Source organism: Microtus ochrogaster, unplaced genomic scaffold (genome assembly GCF_000317375.1).
Source record: "Microtus ochrogaster isolate Prairie Vole_2 unplaced genomic scaffold, MicOch1.0 UNK1, whole genome shotgun sequence".
Classification (NCBI taxonomy): domain Eukaryota; kingdom Metazoa; phylum Chordata; class Mammalia; order Rodentia; family Cricetidae; genus Microtus; species Microtus ochrogaster.
Genome location: NW_004949099.1, coordinates 41,494,828 through 41,512,746, shown reverse-complemented (window position 1 = coordinate 41,512,746; position 17,919 = coordinate 41,494,828). Strand labels below are relative to the sequence as shown.

Below are 17,919 nucleotides of genomic sequence, written 5' to 3'. Positions count from 1 at the left end.
TTGTAGACCAGGCTGGTCTCGAACTCACAGAGATCCGCCTGCCTCTGCCTCCCGAGTGCTGGGATTAAAGGCGTGCGCCACCACCGCCCGAAAAAATGTGTAGCCCAGGCTGGCCTTGAACTCGTGATCCTCCTGCCTCTGCCTCCTTCAGCAAATCCTACCGGCGTGCGCCACCACAACCGGCGACTTTTTCCCTTTCTGAGATTCATTTATTTACTTTTATGTGCATAGATGTTTTGACTGCATGTATGTCTGTGTGCCACATGTATGCCTGGTACCCACAGAGGCCAGAAAAGTGCATCAGATCCCCTAGAACTGCACTTGCAGACAGTTATTAGCCACTTTGTGGGTGCTAGGAATCAAACCCAGGTGCTCCAGAAAAACCGAGCCATCATTCCAGCCTCATGAGAAGACATTTAAATGTAGCCATGCCCACATCCCAGTCAACAGTGAACCTTTTTCTTAGACAAAATGAATGTGTCCCTCTCTTTACACTCAAGTGTGCCCTTATAGCACAGAATTTAATACTTCTCTTTGAGGCTACTGGAAAATCATTTCCATGCCTTTCAACCAAAAATAATAGTCCTAAAGAAAGCAGGCTACAGGTCTAGAAAAAAAGCAGGCTATTTGTCACAAATGTAGCTGAGTCTTGTGGTTTCTTCTTGTCCACAAGTCTGTTTTTTTTATCAGTGTAGCCCTCAAATGACAGGGCCTACATTGCTCACACTGTGGTGCATGCTCCATGGCTTTGACCAGTAGAACAGATCTGTGTTTGGGTCTTGCCCCTGCCTGTGACCTTGAGCTTTATTATCCCTCTAAGAAGAAATTTCCCAGTATAAAACTGAGAATACAGGGTGGTGGCGCACGCCTTTAATCCGAGCACTCAGGAGACAGAGGCAGGCGGATCTCTGTGAGTTCGAGGCCGGCCTGGTCTACAAGTGCTAGTTTCAGAACAGGCTCCAAAGCTACAGAGAAATCCTGTCTCGAAAAATCAAATAAAACTGAGAATAATGTTTACATCATAGTGTTGCTTTGAACATTAAGCAAAGTAGATTACGATTGCCCTGTTGGGCACTTGGCACATGGAAGAACTACCCCAGTTTATGGTTTGCCACCCAGGGTCAAGCTCACGGTTCTTATATCTCACTGCTCCACCCCACCATCAGATCTTTTGTTCTTTTCTGACACAGGAGCTCGCTATGTGCTGTGTAGCCCAGGCTGGCCTCTGCCTTTGCCTCTCAAGCCCTGAGATTGCAGGTGTGTGCTACTACATCTGACTAGATCTCTTTCTAAAGTAGCTCCTGACCCTTCTGGCACCCTGTCTTTGACCTTTTTCAGGACAATGGGCTTGAGGAGGTGGTAGCGTGTGCCTGGGATGGGCAAACATATATCATCGATCACAACCGCACTGTCGTCCGCTTCCAGGTGGATGAAAATATCCGTGCCTTCTGTGCAGGTGGGACAGTAGCCTCTGAACTCAGCTGCTCAAGCTTAGTAAATGTGCTGGAAAGTGATTGACTCGTTTCCATTAAGTGTAGCCCAAACACAAATGGGTTCCTTAGTTTTCATTGGTGTGTGATGGATGGGTACCACGCTCCCATCTTGACAGTTTGTTTTTTAATTTGGATGGGAAATTTTATTTATTTTTATATGTCTAAATGTTTGCCTGAATGTGTGTCTATGTATCATGACTATGCAGTGCCCACAAAAGCCAGAAGAGGGTATCATATCCTCAGAACTCGCAGTACAGATAGTTGGATGTTAGACATTGAACCTGGTCTTCTGAAAGAGGAGCCAGTGTGCTGAGCCATCTCTCCAGCCCCATCGTGGCAGTGTGGAATGAGACGTAAGCACAGTGAGGGCTCCGTCTCTAAATGTGTGAAGAGTGGGATGACTGTGGGAGAATGTTTCCAGCTGATCATGGCAGGCTGAAGAAAACACTTCCCGAGTATTCTCTGTAATCTTAAATTCGGGACTTTGGAGCTGCAGTGGCTGTTGGGTGGCAGGGATATATCTGGCTAATAAAATGACAATGCAACAATGGGCTGACACTGTACAGTTTGGTGGTAGAACCTTGACTGACAGGTACAAAACTGGGCTCAATCGCCAGGACCCCAAAATAAATGGAAGGAGCTGGAAAACACCCCAGTTACCTGAAAGGTTGGTGTGTGCTTTGGAAGGAAGAAGCAGGCCAAGAAAAGCCTTTCTCTCCAGTTATTTTGTTAACCTGCCCTTTGCACTAGCAGGGCTGTCTCTTTTACTCCAGAGTACCACCAAGATGAGAAGACCTACGAATACATCTTTTGGGGTGCTGAGTGTGTCTTTTCCATATCTAGAATATGATACGTTTTACCATTTTACATACTATACTGGGTTCTTAGCAGAGAAGAAATAGGAAAGGGGCCTTTGTTGATTGATCTCTGTGAAGAGCTAATACTGCTGCCTCTGATGTCTTCTTGTCCTTACCCTCCTCCCGCCACCAGGACTAAGTCTTTTTTTTTTTAAATGTTTATTTATTTATTTATTTATTTATTTATTTATTATGTATACAATATTCTGTCTGTGTGTATCTCTGCAGGCCAGAAGAGGGCACCAGATCTCATTACAGATGGTTGTGAGCCACCATGTGGTTGCTGGGAATTGAACTCAGGACCTTTGGAAGAGCAGGCAAAGCTCTTAACCTCTGAGCCATCTCTCCAGCCTCATTTTTTTTGTTGTTGTTGGTTTTTTGTTTTTTTTGTTTTTGTTTTTGTTTTTTAGTTTTTTCGAGACAGGGTTTCTCTGCAGCTTTGGAGCCTGTCCTGGCACTAGCTCTTGTAGACCAGGCTGGCCTTGAACTCACAGAGATCCGCCTGCCTCTCCCGAGTGCTGGGATTAAAGGCGTGCGCCACCACTGCCCGGCTCCAGGACTAAGTCTTGATGTTTGTCTTCTTGCCCCCGTCTCCCAGGCCAGTATGCTTGCAAAGAGGGCCGCAACAGCCCCTGCTTGGTATACGTCACTTTCAATCAGAAGATCTATGTGTACTGGGATGTGCAGCTGGAGCGGATGGAGTCCACTAATCTGCTGAAGCTGCTGGAGGCTGAGCCTGAGTACCACAGCCTACTGCAGGAGCTGGGTGTGGGTGAGTGTCAGCACAACCAGTGGCCCCGCACCCGGAGGCCTGGCAGTCTCTCACCCATCTCTTCTTGGTCTTCAGATCCTGATGATCTCCCTGTGGTCCGTACCCTGCTTCACCAGACTCTCTACCATCCAGACCAACCGCCACAGTGTACACCCTCAAGCTCCCAGGACCCCACCTAGCTGGACTTGGCCACTTAGCTGATGAAGGATCCTTCTGAACCCCCACCCTACCCCCAAAGTGATCTATGATCTTGGCCGGATGGGGAGTGCATATTACGAAGGAGCAGGACCTGGTTCTTGGCATGGACGGATGGTGGCACCCCTGAGAGCCTTTGATGACATGATGAGAGCCTCTGGTGGGTGCCCTGTGGTTGCCACCCACATCCCAGGATTCCAGTCTTACAAATCACCCAGCTCCCTGTGCTTCCCTCCCCACGTTCTTACTCTGATTGCAGAAAACAGGCTTGTTTGTGAGAAGAGGCAGCAAACCTTTTCCATGGTGCCAACACCTGAAAGGGCACCAGGCTTCAGGCCTGAGGGACTGCGGGATCAATGGATGAGCCCTCACCTCTCCCAGCCCCAGTGAGTGCCCACTTTTGCAGCATAGCTCCAGGCAGCTGACATGAGTAATCACTGCAGGAATGGCAGAGTGTTTGTTCACAGTTCTGAACAGGCATCCTTCAGGGCATTTTCCTGTCTTACCTTCCTGTGTTCTTCATTTACTGAAGCAACCAGGTTAGGGCTTTCTCATTTTGCTGTTCTCTCTCTCTCTCTCTCTTGTTTTGGTAGTAGTGGTGGTGGTTGGGTTGGTTTTTGTTTGTTTTTGTTATTGTTGTTGTTGTTATGTGTGCAGAGGTGGAGCCCAGGGCCTTGCACATGCCAGCCAAGCACTCTGCTATTCATCTGCACTCCAGCCCTGCCATATTATAAAATTGTTTTTTTGTTTTTGTGTTTTTGTTGTTGTTGTTGTTAGTTTTGGTTTGGTTTGGTTTTTCAAGGCAGGGTCTCTCTGTAGCTTTGGAACCTGTCCTGGAACTCGCTATGTAGACCAGGCTGGCCTCAAACTCACAGAGATTTGCCTGCCTCTGCTTCCTGAGTGCTGGGATTAAAGGCATGCGCTACCACCTCCCAGGCCCAAGCCTTTGACAGATTGTGGCTAGAGTGTATGTGTGTGATGTGTGCACAGATACATTTTACCCATGCACACCTGGGTAATGGAATATGGAAACCAAAAGAGGATGTCCAGTCTCCCGCATTCTTCCTCTCCACTTTGTTCCCTTGAGACAGGGTCTCTCTCTGGACCTGAGGTTTTCTGCTTCATCTAGCCAGCTGATCAGTAAGACAACTGTTTGCCTGTGTCTGCACCACACAGTGCTGGGTTCACAAGCATCTGAGCAGCGTGTGTGTGTGTGTGTGTGTGTGTGTGTGTGTGTGTGTGTGTGTATATATATATATATATATATATAATTTATTTTTGTTTTATGCTCGTTGGTCTTTTGCCTGCATGCGTGTATGTTGGTGTGAGGGCATCAGAAGCCTTGGAACTGGAATCACAGACAGGTATGAGCTGCCATGTGGGTGGTAGGAACGGAACCCTTTTTCATGGGTCTTGGCTTTGAATCCAGGTTCCCATGCTTGCATGGAAGTGCTCTTCTCTTTCCCACTAAGGCATCTCCCCGGCCCTCAGGGCTTTTGAACTAAGTGAAATGGAGTAAAATAAAATGGAGAACGTCAGATCCTTTGTTCACAATGGAGGTAAATATTGATTTGTTGCAATTGCATGTGTATTTGTGTAGCACCTATAGTGTAAAATGTACTTCACAAGCCTATGTTCCAGCTTGGGAGAGGGACCCCATTCACACTTTGTGGGTCTGAGGGCAGAGGTTCTATGGGCTCCTGGAGTTAAGGAGGAAGAGACCAGAGAAGAACGTGGCTTAGAGAAACAGTATTTATTTCAAATGCAGAAGCAGGCTAAGGGCCTGCCCTGGGCCAGGTCTGCCACTACAGGAGCAACAGGAGGCAGACTGGGGAAGGAGCATAGGTCTCGAAGCAATGTGATGAGAAAGTCAGGATTGAGACCAGGTACCATGGCACTTATGCTAAGCCAGCCTGCTCTTGAAAGTGAAGAAAGTGAGGCTGTATCCCGGCTCCTCTTTGGTCTCCCCTAGGCTTAGTATTTAGTCCCCATGTAAGAGACCCGGCTCCCTAGTTTGGGTTAGATATATCATTGTCTCTATTCCCCTAACCATGGTTTGAGAGTCAGCCCAGGCAGAAAGACACTCAGACATCTGCAACCCAGAAAGGGTAATGACTAAAAGCCTCCAGCTCAGGGACTGTACCTTCCTAGACAGACAGCCCCACTTGCTTAGCACTCCCACCCAGTGGTAAACAGGTGGGGGCAGGATCAGAGGGCCAGCTGCCAGGGGCGCCAGGAATCTGGTTGTGATTGATAAGCCATAGAGGTAAGAGATTAGGGGTAAGGACACTGGAGGAGTGCTTGGGGTGGGCTTCAGGCAGGTGGAGGCAGCAGGTAACTTTGACCCCCGCGGCCAGGAGAAAAGTTTAGAGCCCACTTGCTGTAGGTTCTTTTCTGTAACTAACTTGCCTGTGCTCTCCGGAAGGGATAAGAGAGTGGGGAAGCCACAGACACTCTGAGTAGGAACTCCTGGGACAGCAATGAAGAAGGCAGCTATGGAGAAGCAGACGGGGTGGCAACTGCAAGATCAGGGGGGTGAGAGAGAGACTAACGCAGTGGTCTCAAGATGCCCTGCTCAGGTAATGTCCCACTCCGCACCACTCTTCCCCTAAGGCACAGTGTCGCCCTAGGGACTGGCTGAGACAGTGGTCACTGGCCAGGCTCTTGGTACAGAGGCAGGAAGGGCAGCTCCGAGAAGGGGGCTTTCAGCCGAAGCACTCCACGGTCCAGGTCAATGCAGCACTGCCATGGGGACCCCGAATGTGTTGTCACCTCCCTGCCAGCTCACACATGCTCCCCTTCCTTCTGCCTCCCCTTGCTTCTATGCCCTGCCCCTTCAGGAAGGGAACCCATTCTCTTGATTTTCCTTTTGGGGCTAATTAAGCAAGTTCCAAGTTTTACACCTCTTTGTCTTTCTCACCAGCCTGCTCTGGGCTTCCGCCCTGAGCCTTCTACCTCTTCTAGCATTTTGGGGTCACCAAGCATGGGTGTCTTACCTTGAGGGAAAGTAGAGTCTGCAGTCCCAGGCAAAATTCAGGGCTGTCCACATCTGCAGGAACCATTGGAAAATTAGGTTGCATTCATGACCACTGATGACCTCCCCTGAGCACTCCTCATCCCTTTCCTTCCCAGTCCACCCCATTGAGAACATTGAGAACAGCAGGGTGGGTAATAATCTGAGCATCTTGGGATGGTGTGCTGACAAGGGCCACAAACCTCTACCTCTGTCCTGCTCAGAAGAGGTGAGAGGCTGGAGGGCTTACCTACCACCTTGGCCGAGCATGCCACAGTCCCCTGTCCCAGCTCTAGCTCCAACTCTTCCACCTGACTTGGTGGCCCAGGTGCCAGGTCCCCACCTGGGGCTTTTGGGACCTTCCTGTGGTTAGAAAGCAAGGGTTATAGCCACCACAGTCCCCAATCCCAGCCCCTCACAGTTAAAAAGCCAATTCTGATCATGCTCTCTCTCAGTCCCTGAGCCAGGGGAGATATAACCCCTTCCTGCTAGGGCTGCCTGACCAACCCCCCCCCACACACACACACACTTTTAAAACATAATATGTACTAAGATAGAGTTTGTATGTCATCAAGTTCACACTTGGTTGTAGGTTCTGTTTGGCTTGGTGGGGGAAGGCTGTTTTTTTAAACAGTCTTGTAGAGGTTGGGCTGACTCAGACAGCTTATGTAACCAAGGCTGGCCTTGGGTTCCTAGCTCTCCATCACCCCCAGATGTTACAGGCTTGAGCCACCCATGTGGGATTCCCCTCTGTATGTTGTGATTACCATTAATGAATGCAGAAAACTGCTTTGGATCTATAGCAGGGCACAACTTAGCTAGACAAAGGGGTGGGGGGAAAACTAAACTGAATGCTGGGAGGAAAAAGGCCGAGTCAGAGAGAAGCCTTGTAGCCCCACTGAAGACAGATGCCAGAACTTTAGCTGGTAAGCTACAGCCACATGGCGATACAGATTACTAGAAATGGGTTAAATTAAGGGTTAGCCAATAAGAAGCTAGAGCTAATGGGCCAAGCAGTGTTTTAACTAATATAGTTTCTGTGTGACTATTTCGGGGCTGAGCAGCCAAAAACCAACAAGCAGCCCCTTACAAAAAGCCACCAGGCTCAGCAAAATTCACTCCATAAAAGTGCAGTTCAGAGCTAGGCATAATGGCACACACCTTTAATCCCAGCACTTGGGAGGTAAGACATAGTAAGTAAGACCTTGCCTCAAAAATAATAATAAGTGCAATTCAATGCTATTCAGTAGTCTGTCAGTGCAACCATCTTCACTAGAGCCTTTGAAGATATTTCATCACCCCAAAAGAAACCCTATCCTGAGCCCAAGTGTGACCTGTAGTCTCAACACAAACCCACACGCAAGAGGCTGAGACAGAAGGTTGTTGAATTTGAGGCCGGTCTGGGCTATATAGTGAGACCCTGTATCACAAAACAAAAAGTGGGGGAAAGAATGTGGCCGCTGTCTGCTGGTTTAGACCACTCTTACCCCAGGCGCCTGAGGCATCCAGCAGATATCTGGTTGTGCTGCATCCCTGTGTCCACAGCTACTTGAAGCATCTGGTCCTGGCACTAGAAATCAGAGTGATGGATCGGTGAGTCCCCCAGGAGGGATTAGGTTTGAACCCTTGACTTTCTGGGTCCTTTGGTCCTTCCCTTTTAGAGATGGGTGGAAGGAATGAACAAGTTTCCAAATGGGAAACTCTCCCAAAAGGGAATCAAAGGAGCTGGATTCCACACGGTGAGATCACTGAGTTGAGAAAGATCTGGGCCAGAATGGAAATCTTATTTGTTTAGAGGAATCCACCTAGTCAGAGGGCTGCAGGTCAGGAAGAGGCTAAGAAGACAAAGTTGTGCACACTCTCAGATTTGGGTCACCAAGAATGGAAACGAGAAGACAAGCTCACTGCCTTGGGATCCTGACAGGCATCAGGGTGAACACCTGGATATATACGCATGAGGCAATAGTTTTCTTGTTCCAAACATTTATTGAGCATCTACTACGTAAGATGTGTGGCTAGTAGATACTTTAGTGAGTGCCAACCTCAGCAGTGCCAAAGAGATAAAACATGGCTCCACATTGTAAGGTCTATAAAAGGATCATGAATTGAGTGCCCCAGAGCCTGGGGAGGACAGGGAGCTGATTCCTGTTGGTCAGAGAAAAGCTTTCTATTAGGAGGCAGCTTCTGAGTTGGGCCTTAAAAAATAAGAATGTGGACAAGGGACTGTTGGAGATTAGGAAGTAAGATTTCTGGGCAGAGAGACAGCAGGAGCTTTGGGGCTGCAGAGATGGTTCAGTAGTTAGGAGTATTTGCCACTCTTTCAGAGGACCTGAGTTCAATCCCTAGATTGGGCAGCTCACAACTCCCTGCAACTCCAGCTCCAGAGATCCACCAGCCTCTCTGGCCACTGCACGCATGTGCGCGCGCGCGTGCACACACACACACACACACACACACACACACATATGACATCACAAACACATAAATTTTATTTTTTTTTATTTTTTTATTTTTTTGGTTTTTTTGAGACAGGGTTTCTCTGTGGTTTTGGAGCCTGTCCTGGAACTAGCTCTTGTAGACCAGGCTGGTCTCGAACTCACGGAGATCCGCCTGCCTCTGCCTCCCGAGTGCTGGGATTAAAGGCGTGCGCCACCACCGCCCGGCAAACACATAAATTTTAAAAAAGATATTTTTTTTTTGCACTTTGGAACATGAGCCTTTTGTACTCATGCATACATTTCCAAAGTGTATGATACAGTAAAGGAGACTCACATATGTAAATAAACTTTGGTAAAAGCATGGGAGCATAGTACTGCTGATGGATGGCCTTATTCAGCGAAGACAGGCGAGACAGGGAAGCAGATGCAGGGACAGAGAAGGAGAAAAATGACTTTGCTCCTTTTGGCTGCTGAGGCAGAAGGGAGAGCTGGTAGAGAGAGCAGGCTCAGCAAGCAAGGGAAAGGACCCCAGGAAGCCTCTTACCTTGCAGTTGACAAGAAGAGCTGGCCTCTGTGTCTCACTGGTCCTGCCGCTGTCGTGGCTGGGGATCTGTGCCTGCACCAGGGGAGACTCCCCCTGAAGCCGCCTCTGGTTTCCCTCCACCAGGCGTCTTTGGAGCACACTGTGTGGCTGCTGGCTCCATCACAAAATAGTGAAAGCAGATCTAAGCCCAGGATCCAGGCTGCGTGCTTCCCCACCTCTATGCCTTGCAAACCACAAGATGCTTGCTCTACCCCAGACCTGAGGAGCAGTAAGAGAGTTGCTGAGGGATGGCTCAGTAGGGAAGAGCACTGGCTGCTTTTCTAAAGGACCTGGGTTTGATTTCTAGCACCTACGCAGAGGCTCATAACTAATTCCAGTATGGTGCAAGTCTTGCATTGACAGAACAGGTCATCCCAGCACTTGGGACGTGATGGAAAGAAAATCAGAAGTTCAAGGTCATCCTATGTGGAAAGTCTGAGGCCAGCAGGGCTCAAATGACTCAAATGTAATTTTTTTTTAAGATATAAGCAGAGTGTTCAGGGCAGAATAATGAACCATCATTCTTGACCTCTCATCTCCAGCTACCCTCATCCATCCTATCGCTGCCTGTATTCTGCCAGCTCAGCTTCCTTTCTTTGAAGGGATATCTGATGTATCCAGACTCCCACAATCTTCTTGGGCCACTGGAACCTCTGTCCACTCACAAAAACAAAAAAACAAAAAACCTGCTTCCAAGACTTGTCTTTCTACACTAACTTAGCTAAAGCCCTGCTGCTCACAGTCCTGAAGTCAACATATATAGAATTTTAAGATACACAGACATACATACATATAGAGGGAGGGAGGGAGATGGATAGAATTAGATGATAGATAGATAGATAGATAGATAGATAGATAGATAGATAGATAGATAGATAGATGATAGATACAGATGTAGCTATAGATAGATATAGATATAATCTTATGTGCACGAGTGTTTAGCCTATATGAATGAATGTGTATCATATGCATGCCTGTGCCCATGAAATCCAAAAGAGGGCTTCAGATATGCTGGATCTGGAGTTACAGATTATTGTGAACTGCCATGTGTGTGCTAGAAATAAAACCCATGTCCTCTGGAAAAGTGCTTTTGACTTCTGAGCCACTTCTTAGCCCTAACCAACACCTTTAATGACATTTTAAAGCCTATCTATATGCAGAGTCTCAGACCTCCTGAATCAAGAATTTTGTTCTTATTTTGTTTTTGGTGTGAGGGTTTAAACCCAGGAGCTTGCTCCTTCAGGGCAAATGTTCTGCCACTTAGCTGTTCTCCTAAGCCCCTGAGTCTTTTTTTTTAATATTTATTTATTTATGTATGTATACAATATTCTGTCCGTGTGTATGCCTGCAGGCCAGAAGAGGGCACCAGACCTCATTACAGATGGTTATGAGCCACCATGTGGTTGCTGGGAATTGAACTCAGGACCTTTTGAAGAGCAGGCAATGCTCTTAACCTCTGAGCCATCTCTCCAGCTCCCCAAGTCTTTGTTTTGTTTGTTTTATGATGAGATCTTACCTGTAACCCTGGCTGCTCTGGAACTAGCTCTATAGACTAAGCTGGCCTTGAACTCACAGAGCTCCACCTGCCTCAGCCTCTGCCTCCCAAGATCTAAGATTAATGATGTATGCCATCAAACCCACACACTGTTTTCCAGCTCTAGTGACAACACTCCTCTTGCCTGGCTAGCCTGTTTCACCCCAGGCTCCACTCCTGCTCACCTCTCTGCAGAAACCCCTCCTCCCAGTTCTCATGGGGTCAGGCTGAGTGCATGGCTCCTTACACTCTATTGAGTATTTCGGCCTTGCTTCTCATTCTGACTCCACCTGCAGGACTGGCCTCTGGATTATCCTGTCCTCCCTCTTCTCAGAGCTCATTTGGTTATGATTCCCACAGATGTTATTTTTGGATTTCACTCCCACCACAGCCTGGAAAGGCCTTCAAGTTAGATCTATCTTGCTCATCTTTCTGTCCCAGGACCTAGTTCAGCATATAAATACCTCCTTGGCTTGGGGATTTGGGGTGGCTCATTCATAGAAAACGTGTCTAGCATGCTTAAGAAACCATACCCAGTACTACAAATAAAGGAAAAGGAAAAAGACACAAAATAAAATGGTTGGTTTTAGTCTGGTGTGGTAGCACACCCCTATAGTCACAGCACTCAGGAGACAGAGGCAGGAGGATCACCACAAAGATGCGGTCAGCTACTTAGTTCATGCCAGCCTGGTCTCTATAGTGAAACCTAGCTCAAAAATAAAATACAATTCTGTTTTTTATAAACTCAAAAAAAAAAAATGTTGTAAGCCAGCCTGGGATACATAGCACAATCAGGCTAGCAGGGTTACATAGTGAGACTGAAAAAATTTTAAAAAAGTTTCCTGGAGAATGGCTGTAGTCTCCCAGGCTCCACACACTCCTCCACCTGACCCTGGGGGCCTGGGATTGTTTTTCTACCCTTGGCCCCAGGAGACCCTGGCAGCAAGTTGCTAGCTCTGAGAACATGCAGCCAGCTCAGGGCCCAAGCAGTTCCCATGCCCTTTTCTCTGCTGCAACTCCATGCTCCTCAGGGTTGGAAAGGGTGTGCCAGAGCTATCCAAGCAGGGAGACAGGGCTCCCAGACTCCTGAAGTCACAGGAGCTACCTACTATGGATCTGCGCAGGTGCTAAGGCAAAGGGGAAAGGTGAGGAGCCCTGACATCAAAGGCTCGGCAGCTACTCTGAGGTGCCAGTGTCCACAGGGCAACTTCTGGACAAGACATTGGTAGGGATATACAGAGAAGCCTGAGGCCCAAACCCCTGGATGCCAAAGAACCTGCTTTCTTCCCCTCCCTGTTTCTCAGCTGTCTCCTGTGTTCTTTGGGGTGCTGGGATGAGAAAACCCAGGTGAGGAGCAGAACAGAAAGGTAAAGTCAGGCCAAACAAAGCAACAGAGTGATGAGTTTGTCCCCAGGGAGAAGTGGCTCCCACAGAATGGAATTCTGTATTCTCTGGGCCCTCCACAATTCACGCCAACTCAAAAGCTAAATGTAATCTAAGCTAGAGGAGTCCCGATGTCATTTCCTATGGGTTTCTACTAGCCAGGCACTGTCCCCGTGCTAAGGATGTAGCAGCCCAAGTGACTCTCCTTACCAGACTGATGCTCACAACTTTACCCCTTTATAATAGATGAGGGAACCAAGGCACTGACTGATAACTTTCTGATTTACAGTCAGAATTTGGTCCCGAACAAGGCAGCTCCAAAGCCCGTGTTCTTAACCGTTATATCTCTGGTGACAAAGACTGCATGCAGCTGATCCTGAGCCCCTCAACTCTTCCCTGTAACCCCAGAGCCCATTCCCTCTGGGGTCAGAAGTGCTGCAATGGTTTGGAAGGAAAAGACAGGAGGACACAGACATTGAGACTGATGGTCCAGGTCAGAGCATGTGAACCCTGATTGCCCAGAAGACCCTCAGTGCTATGATGCTAGGAAAGAGGAGGAAAGGGGGTGGGGCAGGTCTGAGGAATGAGGCAAATTCATAGGCAGCTTTGAAGGAATCTAAAAACAGAGAGTCATAACCCTCAGCTGACGAAACCTCCGTGCCTTGCTGTCCTCATATGCCCATTCCACAGGATTCCCGGGTCCTCTGGGCATCTACTGAACAACGTAACTCTCCGTTGTCCCCAGGAGGAGCCTTGGGGCTCTAAGGGGGGGGGGGGAGGAGAGTAAAAGCTGAGTTATAAGCCCAGGGACCCTCAGTGCCATCAGGCCAAGAAACATTCCCAATGGAGGAGCTGGGGAGGGTTGGAGGTACTGCAAGTTATTGGAACCATCTCTCTCATCTGAACAGGAGAGGACTCTGAAGACTGAGACGCTACCCTGTATGTCACCTCCCCACGCCCCAGACAGGATATGGAGAATAGAGAAAGGGCCTGGGGACTCACCAGGTCCTTGGAGGTGCCGAGCCTCTTGAGGCTGTCCAGGGGCAGCAAGTCAGCCGAGTCCTTGTGCAAGAACTGGGTGGCCTGTTTGAGCCGGCGCTGCTGGCTCAGGTGGGCTCGGTCCCGAAGTGAGGCTTCCTGGCCTCTCCTGGAGTCTCCCTCATCTCTCCTGGCCTCCTGCCCAGTGCTCATGGTCCTCTAGGATAAGCAGACAAGGGTGTCTGGAGTCCCTCTCTCCCTTCTCTTTGCTCCCAGCTCTCCCGGCAGCTTCTGCTTTCCTCTGTCTCCGGACTGCAGCTCTCCTCTGACAGGAGGGTCTCAGCGGGAAGAGAATAAATAAATAAATAATAGGCAGGAGCAGCCGCGTCAGACACCGATTTCCAGAGATTGCTGTAGAGGGAGCGGAGCGAGGTTCCGGCTGGAAAAACCCAGCCCTGGAGGAGAGGGAGGGCCGGCAGGGCCTGCAGCTGGTAGGCTGCAAACCATCCAGCTCTGGGGTCCTGTTCAGAGTGGGCGGTGGATGGTGAGCGCGTGTGTTGTAAACTGTCAGGAGGCTGTGCCAAGTCCTCAGCGAGGGAGCGAGTGCCACTGTGTGGGGGCGCGTGTTTGGTAAGCACGGGGAGGCAGGCAACCGTGTCCCTGCCCCTTTTGTATTTGTGGACTTGGCTCCGCTGACCCCTTCCCGGTTTCTGGACAGTCAGCCACCCAGCTCTTTCTTCCTCCTGCTGTCCTCTGCTGCCGGGGATGGAGGTGATGGCCAGAGAGGGACAGTAAGAAAGTATCTTCCTCCTCTTCCTTGCTTGGCCTCTCCCTGTCAGGTGGCCCCAACATCTCTCTCAAATGGCAAGGAGACCAGGAATGTTCTAGTGACACAAACCTCTGAGATCTTTCTTGTTAGAGGCTGAAATCCGAGTCACACAATGAAGAAGAATGCTGGAGAATGTTCTGGACCTAATATGTCCCCTCCACTGGGTTAGTCTGTGTCTTTGCCAGTTACTTGCCTTGGTCTCCTCCCTGCCATGTTGTGCGATGTTATAGTGACAGAATCCAATCCAGGCCTGGTGTACAGACCTAGAGTCCCAGCCACTTGGGAGAGTGAGACAGAAGGATCACAGCTTTCGAGGCCTGCCTGGACTACAGAGCGAGTTCTACCTTTCAGTCTAGTGATATCTCAAAAAGAAAGGCTTGGAGAGGCGGCTCAGGGCTTGAGAGTGCCCCCTGCCCTGATTTCCGGTGGCTCACAGACATCTGTGACCCCAGCTCGAACTCATACACGGCACACACAAATAAATAGGAATAAAAATGAAACAAAATTAACTTAAATAAAATAATAATAAAAGGTGTTGGGGTGGGACTAGAGAGCCAGCTCATTGGTTAAGAGCACAAACCATGCATATTGCTCTTGCAGTGTGGTTCCCTGCAGCCCAGTCAGACAGCTCAAAACTCCCTGCAACTCCAGTTCCAGGAGATCTGACGCCCTCTTCTGGACTCCAGGGCACCTGTCCCGCACGTACATTTCCACACATAAAGACAAATGCACATTTGCGTGTAAGTGAAAAGAGGGCTAGCGATGGTAGAATGTTTTCAGGCCCTGTTCGGTCTGTACTGTAAAACAACAACACAAAAGCTGTTACAAAACCCGCAAATACCCAGGCGGCCGAGACAGAGGATTGCTCAAGCCCAGATGTCAGGGTCAGATTGGGCAATGAGCTTAACAACAAACAATAGAAAATCATTTCTAGTGCTGGAGAGATGGCTCAGCAGCTAAGAGCACAGCTGCTCTTGTAGATGACCAGGCTCAATTGCCAGCACCCACATGGCAGCCCACGGGTGCCTGTAACTCCAATCTCAGGGGTCCAACACTCTCCTCTGGCTTTCTCGGGCACCAGGAATGCACGGGTCACAGATATACATGCAGACAAAACATCCATATTCATAAAATAAGCTAATACAATTTTAACAGTCACTTCTAAGGAGTAATTAATCTCCAGTGAAAAACAGAAAGACATTTTCAGCCGCCCTCTGTAGGATTCTTGTCTCTCTGGTTGCTGGGAATTGAACTCAGGACCTCTGGAAGAGCAGCTATTGCTTTTAACTTCTGAGTCCCACATCCTGCTACTTTGCTTTCCTCCTTCTCCTCCCTTTCCTCCTCTTCCTCATCCTCCTCCTCTTTCTTCTTCTGATTTATTTTACATGTATGAGTATTTGCCTGCCTGCATGCATGCATGTGGAGCATGTGTGTGCCTGGTGCCTCAGAAGTCAGAAGAGAGCTTTGGATCCCCTGGATCAGATGGTTGTGAACCGTTACGTGGGTCCTGGGAATTGAACCCCGGTCTAGCGCAAGGCAGCAAGTGCTCTTAACCACGGGAGCCAACTCTCTGGCCCCTTCTGTAGCACTCTAAAGGGATGGGGATGAAGGGGGAGTTTCCCTCCCAAGACACTTGAGAGGTATGTCTCTCACTTGTTTCATTTTACGGTTCATGAAAATATCAAAGGCAATGGATATAAATTCAGAAGTCTTGAGAGAAAAATGGAGGTGCCAGGATCTCCTCTGAATGCTGTTCCCTCACACACACTTAGGAGCTAGTATCCACAGCGTATCTACAGTGTTCAAGTCATGAAGCTAGCCCAGAGGATACAGGGGTATTATGGTTAGTTTGATGTCAGCCTACCACAAATTAGAATTACCCAAGTGGGAAGATGTAATTTGTCCTGATGCCTTTGATCAATCCGGGAAGATCCACCCTAGTCGTGAGCAGCACCTCAGACAGCAGCTCAAATAAAGAGGGTCTAGGCAGAAGGAAGAGTGTCTCCCCTTTTGCTTGCTGGGCCTCCCTCTTGCCGCTGGTTGATCTGTCCAATGCTGCTGCTCGCTTCACTGGTATCAGAATGAGCATTTCCAAGCTTTTGTTGCAGACTAGGGACCTGTGGCTCTCCAGGACATCTCCGAGCTTCCAGTGCCAGACTGGGACTACCAAGGCACTGGCTTCAAAGAACGAGTAACTACTGGGTTCTCAACTCTCCGGTGTGAATCTGTTATTGTTACTGTTTTAAAACTGACTTAATACAGTGTGTGTGTGTGTGTGTGTGTGTGTGTGTGTGTGTGTGTGTGTGTGTGTGTGGTGTGTTAATTCTGTTCCTCTAGAGAACCCTGATTAGAACTGGTGTTGACCAAGATGAAGTCCTAGCATTCAGAGACTGATGCAGAAGCCAGGCAACAAGTAACTAAATGTATAATGTCCGACAGATTGCTCTAAGTAAGAGGAAAATAAAGGGCTTTAAAAAATAGGCATATAGTTCCAGGACAGGTTCCAAAACCACAGAGAAACCCTGTCTCGAAAAACCAAAATATAAAAATAAAAAAATAAAAATAAAATAGGTATAAATAACCAGGCACAGGAGGCAGATCTCTGTGAGTTCGAGGCCAGCCTGATTTACAGAGCTAGTTTCAGGACAGCTAGGGCTACACAGAGAAATCCTGTCTCAAAAAATGAAAACCAGAACAGAGAGAGAGAGAATAGTCATAGAGGTGGGGGAGGGGGGTGTTCTAATTTCAGCTTACTCTTCCCTCTGACTCTGACAGACCTGAAGGACACCACCCATCCTGTGTCACAGAGAACAGAACTCTTACAAGCCTTCTAAGCGTACTATAGAGCAGTAGGCTTTGTGTTTGGGGTGATGGTGATGGCCAAGCAAGACACCAAAAGGTAAAGTTTTCTTGGCTTTCCAACCTCAGAGCTCTCAGGCTGAAGGACTTCTGTAAAGTTTTGTGTCTTTGGCTAGCACCAGATTTGGTGTAATTATTACAGACTATGTATGCAGGTGTGAGCATTCGTTACTTTATTCCTCCTTGTCCTATGATATCTGACAGAGCTGCTTACAAAAGGGAGGATTTGCTTTGCTTAAGGTTGAGAAGATGGGCCATCCTGCCCTGGAGCGCACTGTTACAGGAGTGAGAGGCAGGTGGTCACATTGCTTCTACAGTCAGGGGGCAGAGAGAAAATGGCTGCTGCTTGGCAGGCTCCTTCCTTTCTCTGTTTGTTCCAGGGCTCTTCCTTCCTCAGCTAGCCCTCTCTGGAAACACCCTCACAGACCCTCTTAGCCATTGCTCCATTGCTGTGAAGACACGCTATGGCTACAACAACTATTTTAAGAGAAAACATTTAATTGTGGGCTTGTATAAGTGCCAGAGCTTTAGTCAGTTAGCAGAGTTGTGGGGAGCATGGCAGCAAGCAGGCAGGCAGTAGAGCCATAGCTGAGAGCTACATTCTAATTTGCAGGCAGAGACTGGGCCTAGCGTGGGCTTCTGAAACCTAAAAGCCCACCTGCAGTGACACACTTCCTCCAACAAGACCACACCTCCTAATCCTTCTAATCCTTCCAAATAGTGCCACTCCCTGGGGACTAAATATTCAAATATCTGAGCCTGTGCGCGCCATTTCTATTAAAACCAGTACACACTGGGAGGCTGGAGAGATGGTGCAGTGGCTAAGAATACTGGTTGTCCTTCCAGAGGACCTGAGTTCAATTCCCAGCACCCATGTAGCGGCTCACAACTGTCTTTAAATCTGGTTCCAGAGGACCTAACACCTAAGGCAAAATACCAATGTGCATAAAATAAAAATAAATAAAAAAGTTTCACTTAAAGTAAA

General features: G+C 48.4%; 2 protein-coding genes across 5 annotated transcripts in view; one reads left to right on the top strand and one right to left on the bottom strand.

Moving 5' to 3' along the window:
- Itfg2 (integrin alpha FG-GAP repeat containing 2) overlaps positions 1-4,134 on the top strand; it is a 16,531-nt gene extending 12,397 nt beyond the window's left edge. Inside the window, exons 10-12 of the mRNA XM_005365288.3 lie at positions 1,339-1,456; positions 2,949-3,122; positions 3,198-4,134. Of these exons, the coding sequence (XP_005365345.1) occupies positions 1,339-1,456; positions 2,949-3,122; positions 3,198-3,301 (396 nt within the window). The 3' untranslated portion in view covers positions 3,302-4,134. The remainder of the gene's footprint in view (positions 1-1,338; positions 1,457-2,948; positions 3,123-3,197) is intronic.
- A 917-nt stretch (positions 4,135-5,051) lies between these two features.
- Positions 5,052-14,131, bottom strand: Nrip2 (nuclear receptor interacting protein 2). 4 transcript variants are annotated; one of them, XM_013352931.2, is made up of 6 exons: positions 13,271-14,121; positions 9,313-9,462; positions 7,818-7,900; positions 6,581-6,693; positions 6,314-6,366; positions 5,052-6,059 (listed from the first exon to the last, which is right to left on the bottom strand). In XM_013352931.2, exons 1-6 carry the CDS (start codon positions 13,457-13,459, stop codon positions 5,967-5,969), a joined length of 681 nt encoding a protein of 226 aa, XP_013208385.1. In that variant the 5' UTR covers positions 13,460-14,121; the 3' UTR covers positions 5,052-5,966. The 4 variants fall into 4 exon arrangements, with proteins under 4 accessions (XP_013208385.1, XP_026643999.1, XP_013208384.1 ...); XM_026788198.1 differs by having other exon boundaries at positions 5,590-5,810; positions 13,271-14,125; XM_013352930.2 differs by having other exon boundaries at positions 5,590-5,836; positions 13,271-14,124.
- Between the last annotated feature and the right edge of the window lie 3,788 nt (positions 14,132-17,919).

Excerpts from the sequence above, each read along its gene's own strand:
- Nrip2 (XM_013352930.2), bottom strand. The coding sequence starts at position 13,459 with ATGAGCACTGGGCAGGAGGCCAGGAGAGATGAGGGAGACTCCAGGAGA. Across the intron at positions 6,694-7,817 it reads GGATGCCTCAGGCGCCTGGG|GAAGGTCCCAAAAGCCCCAG; the intron begins GTAAGAGTGGTC and ends TTCTAACCACAG. Across the intron at positions 5,837-6,313 it reads AGACTCTACTTTCCCTCAAG|TTGCCACCCCGTCTGCTTCT; the intron begins GTAAGACACCCA and ends CTGATCTTGCAG.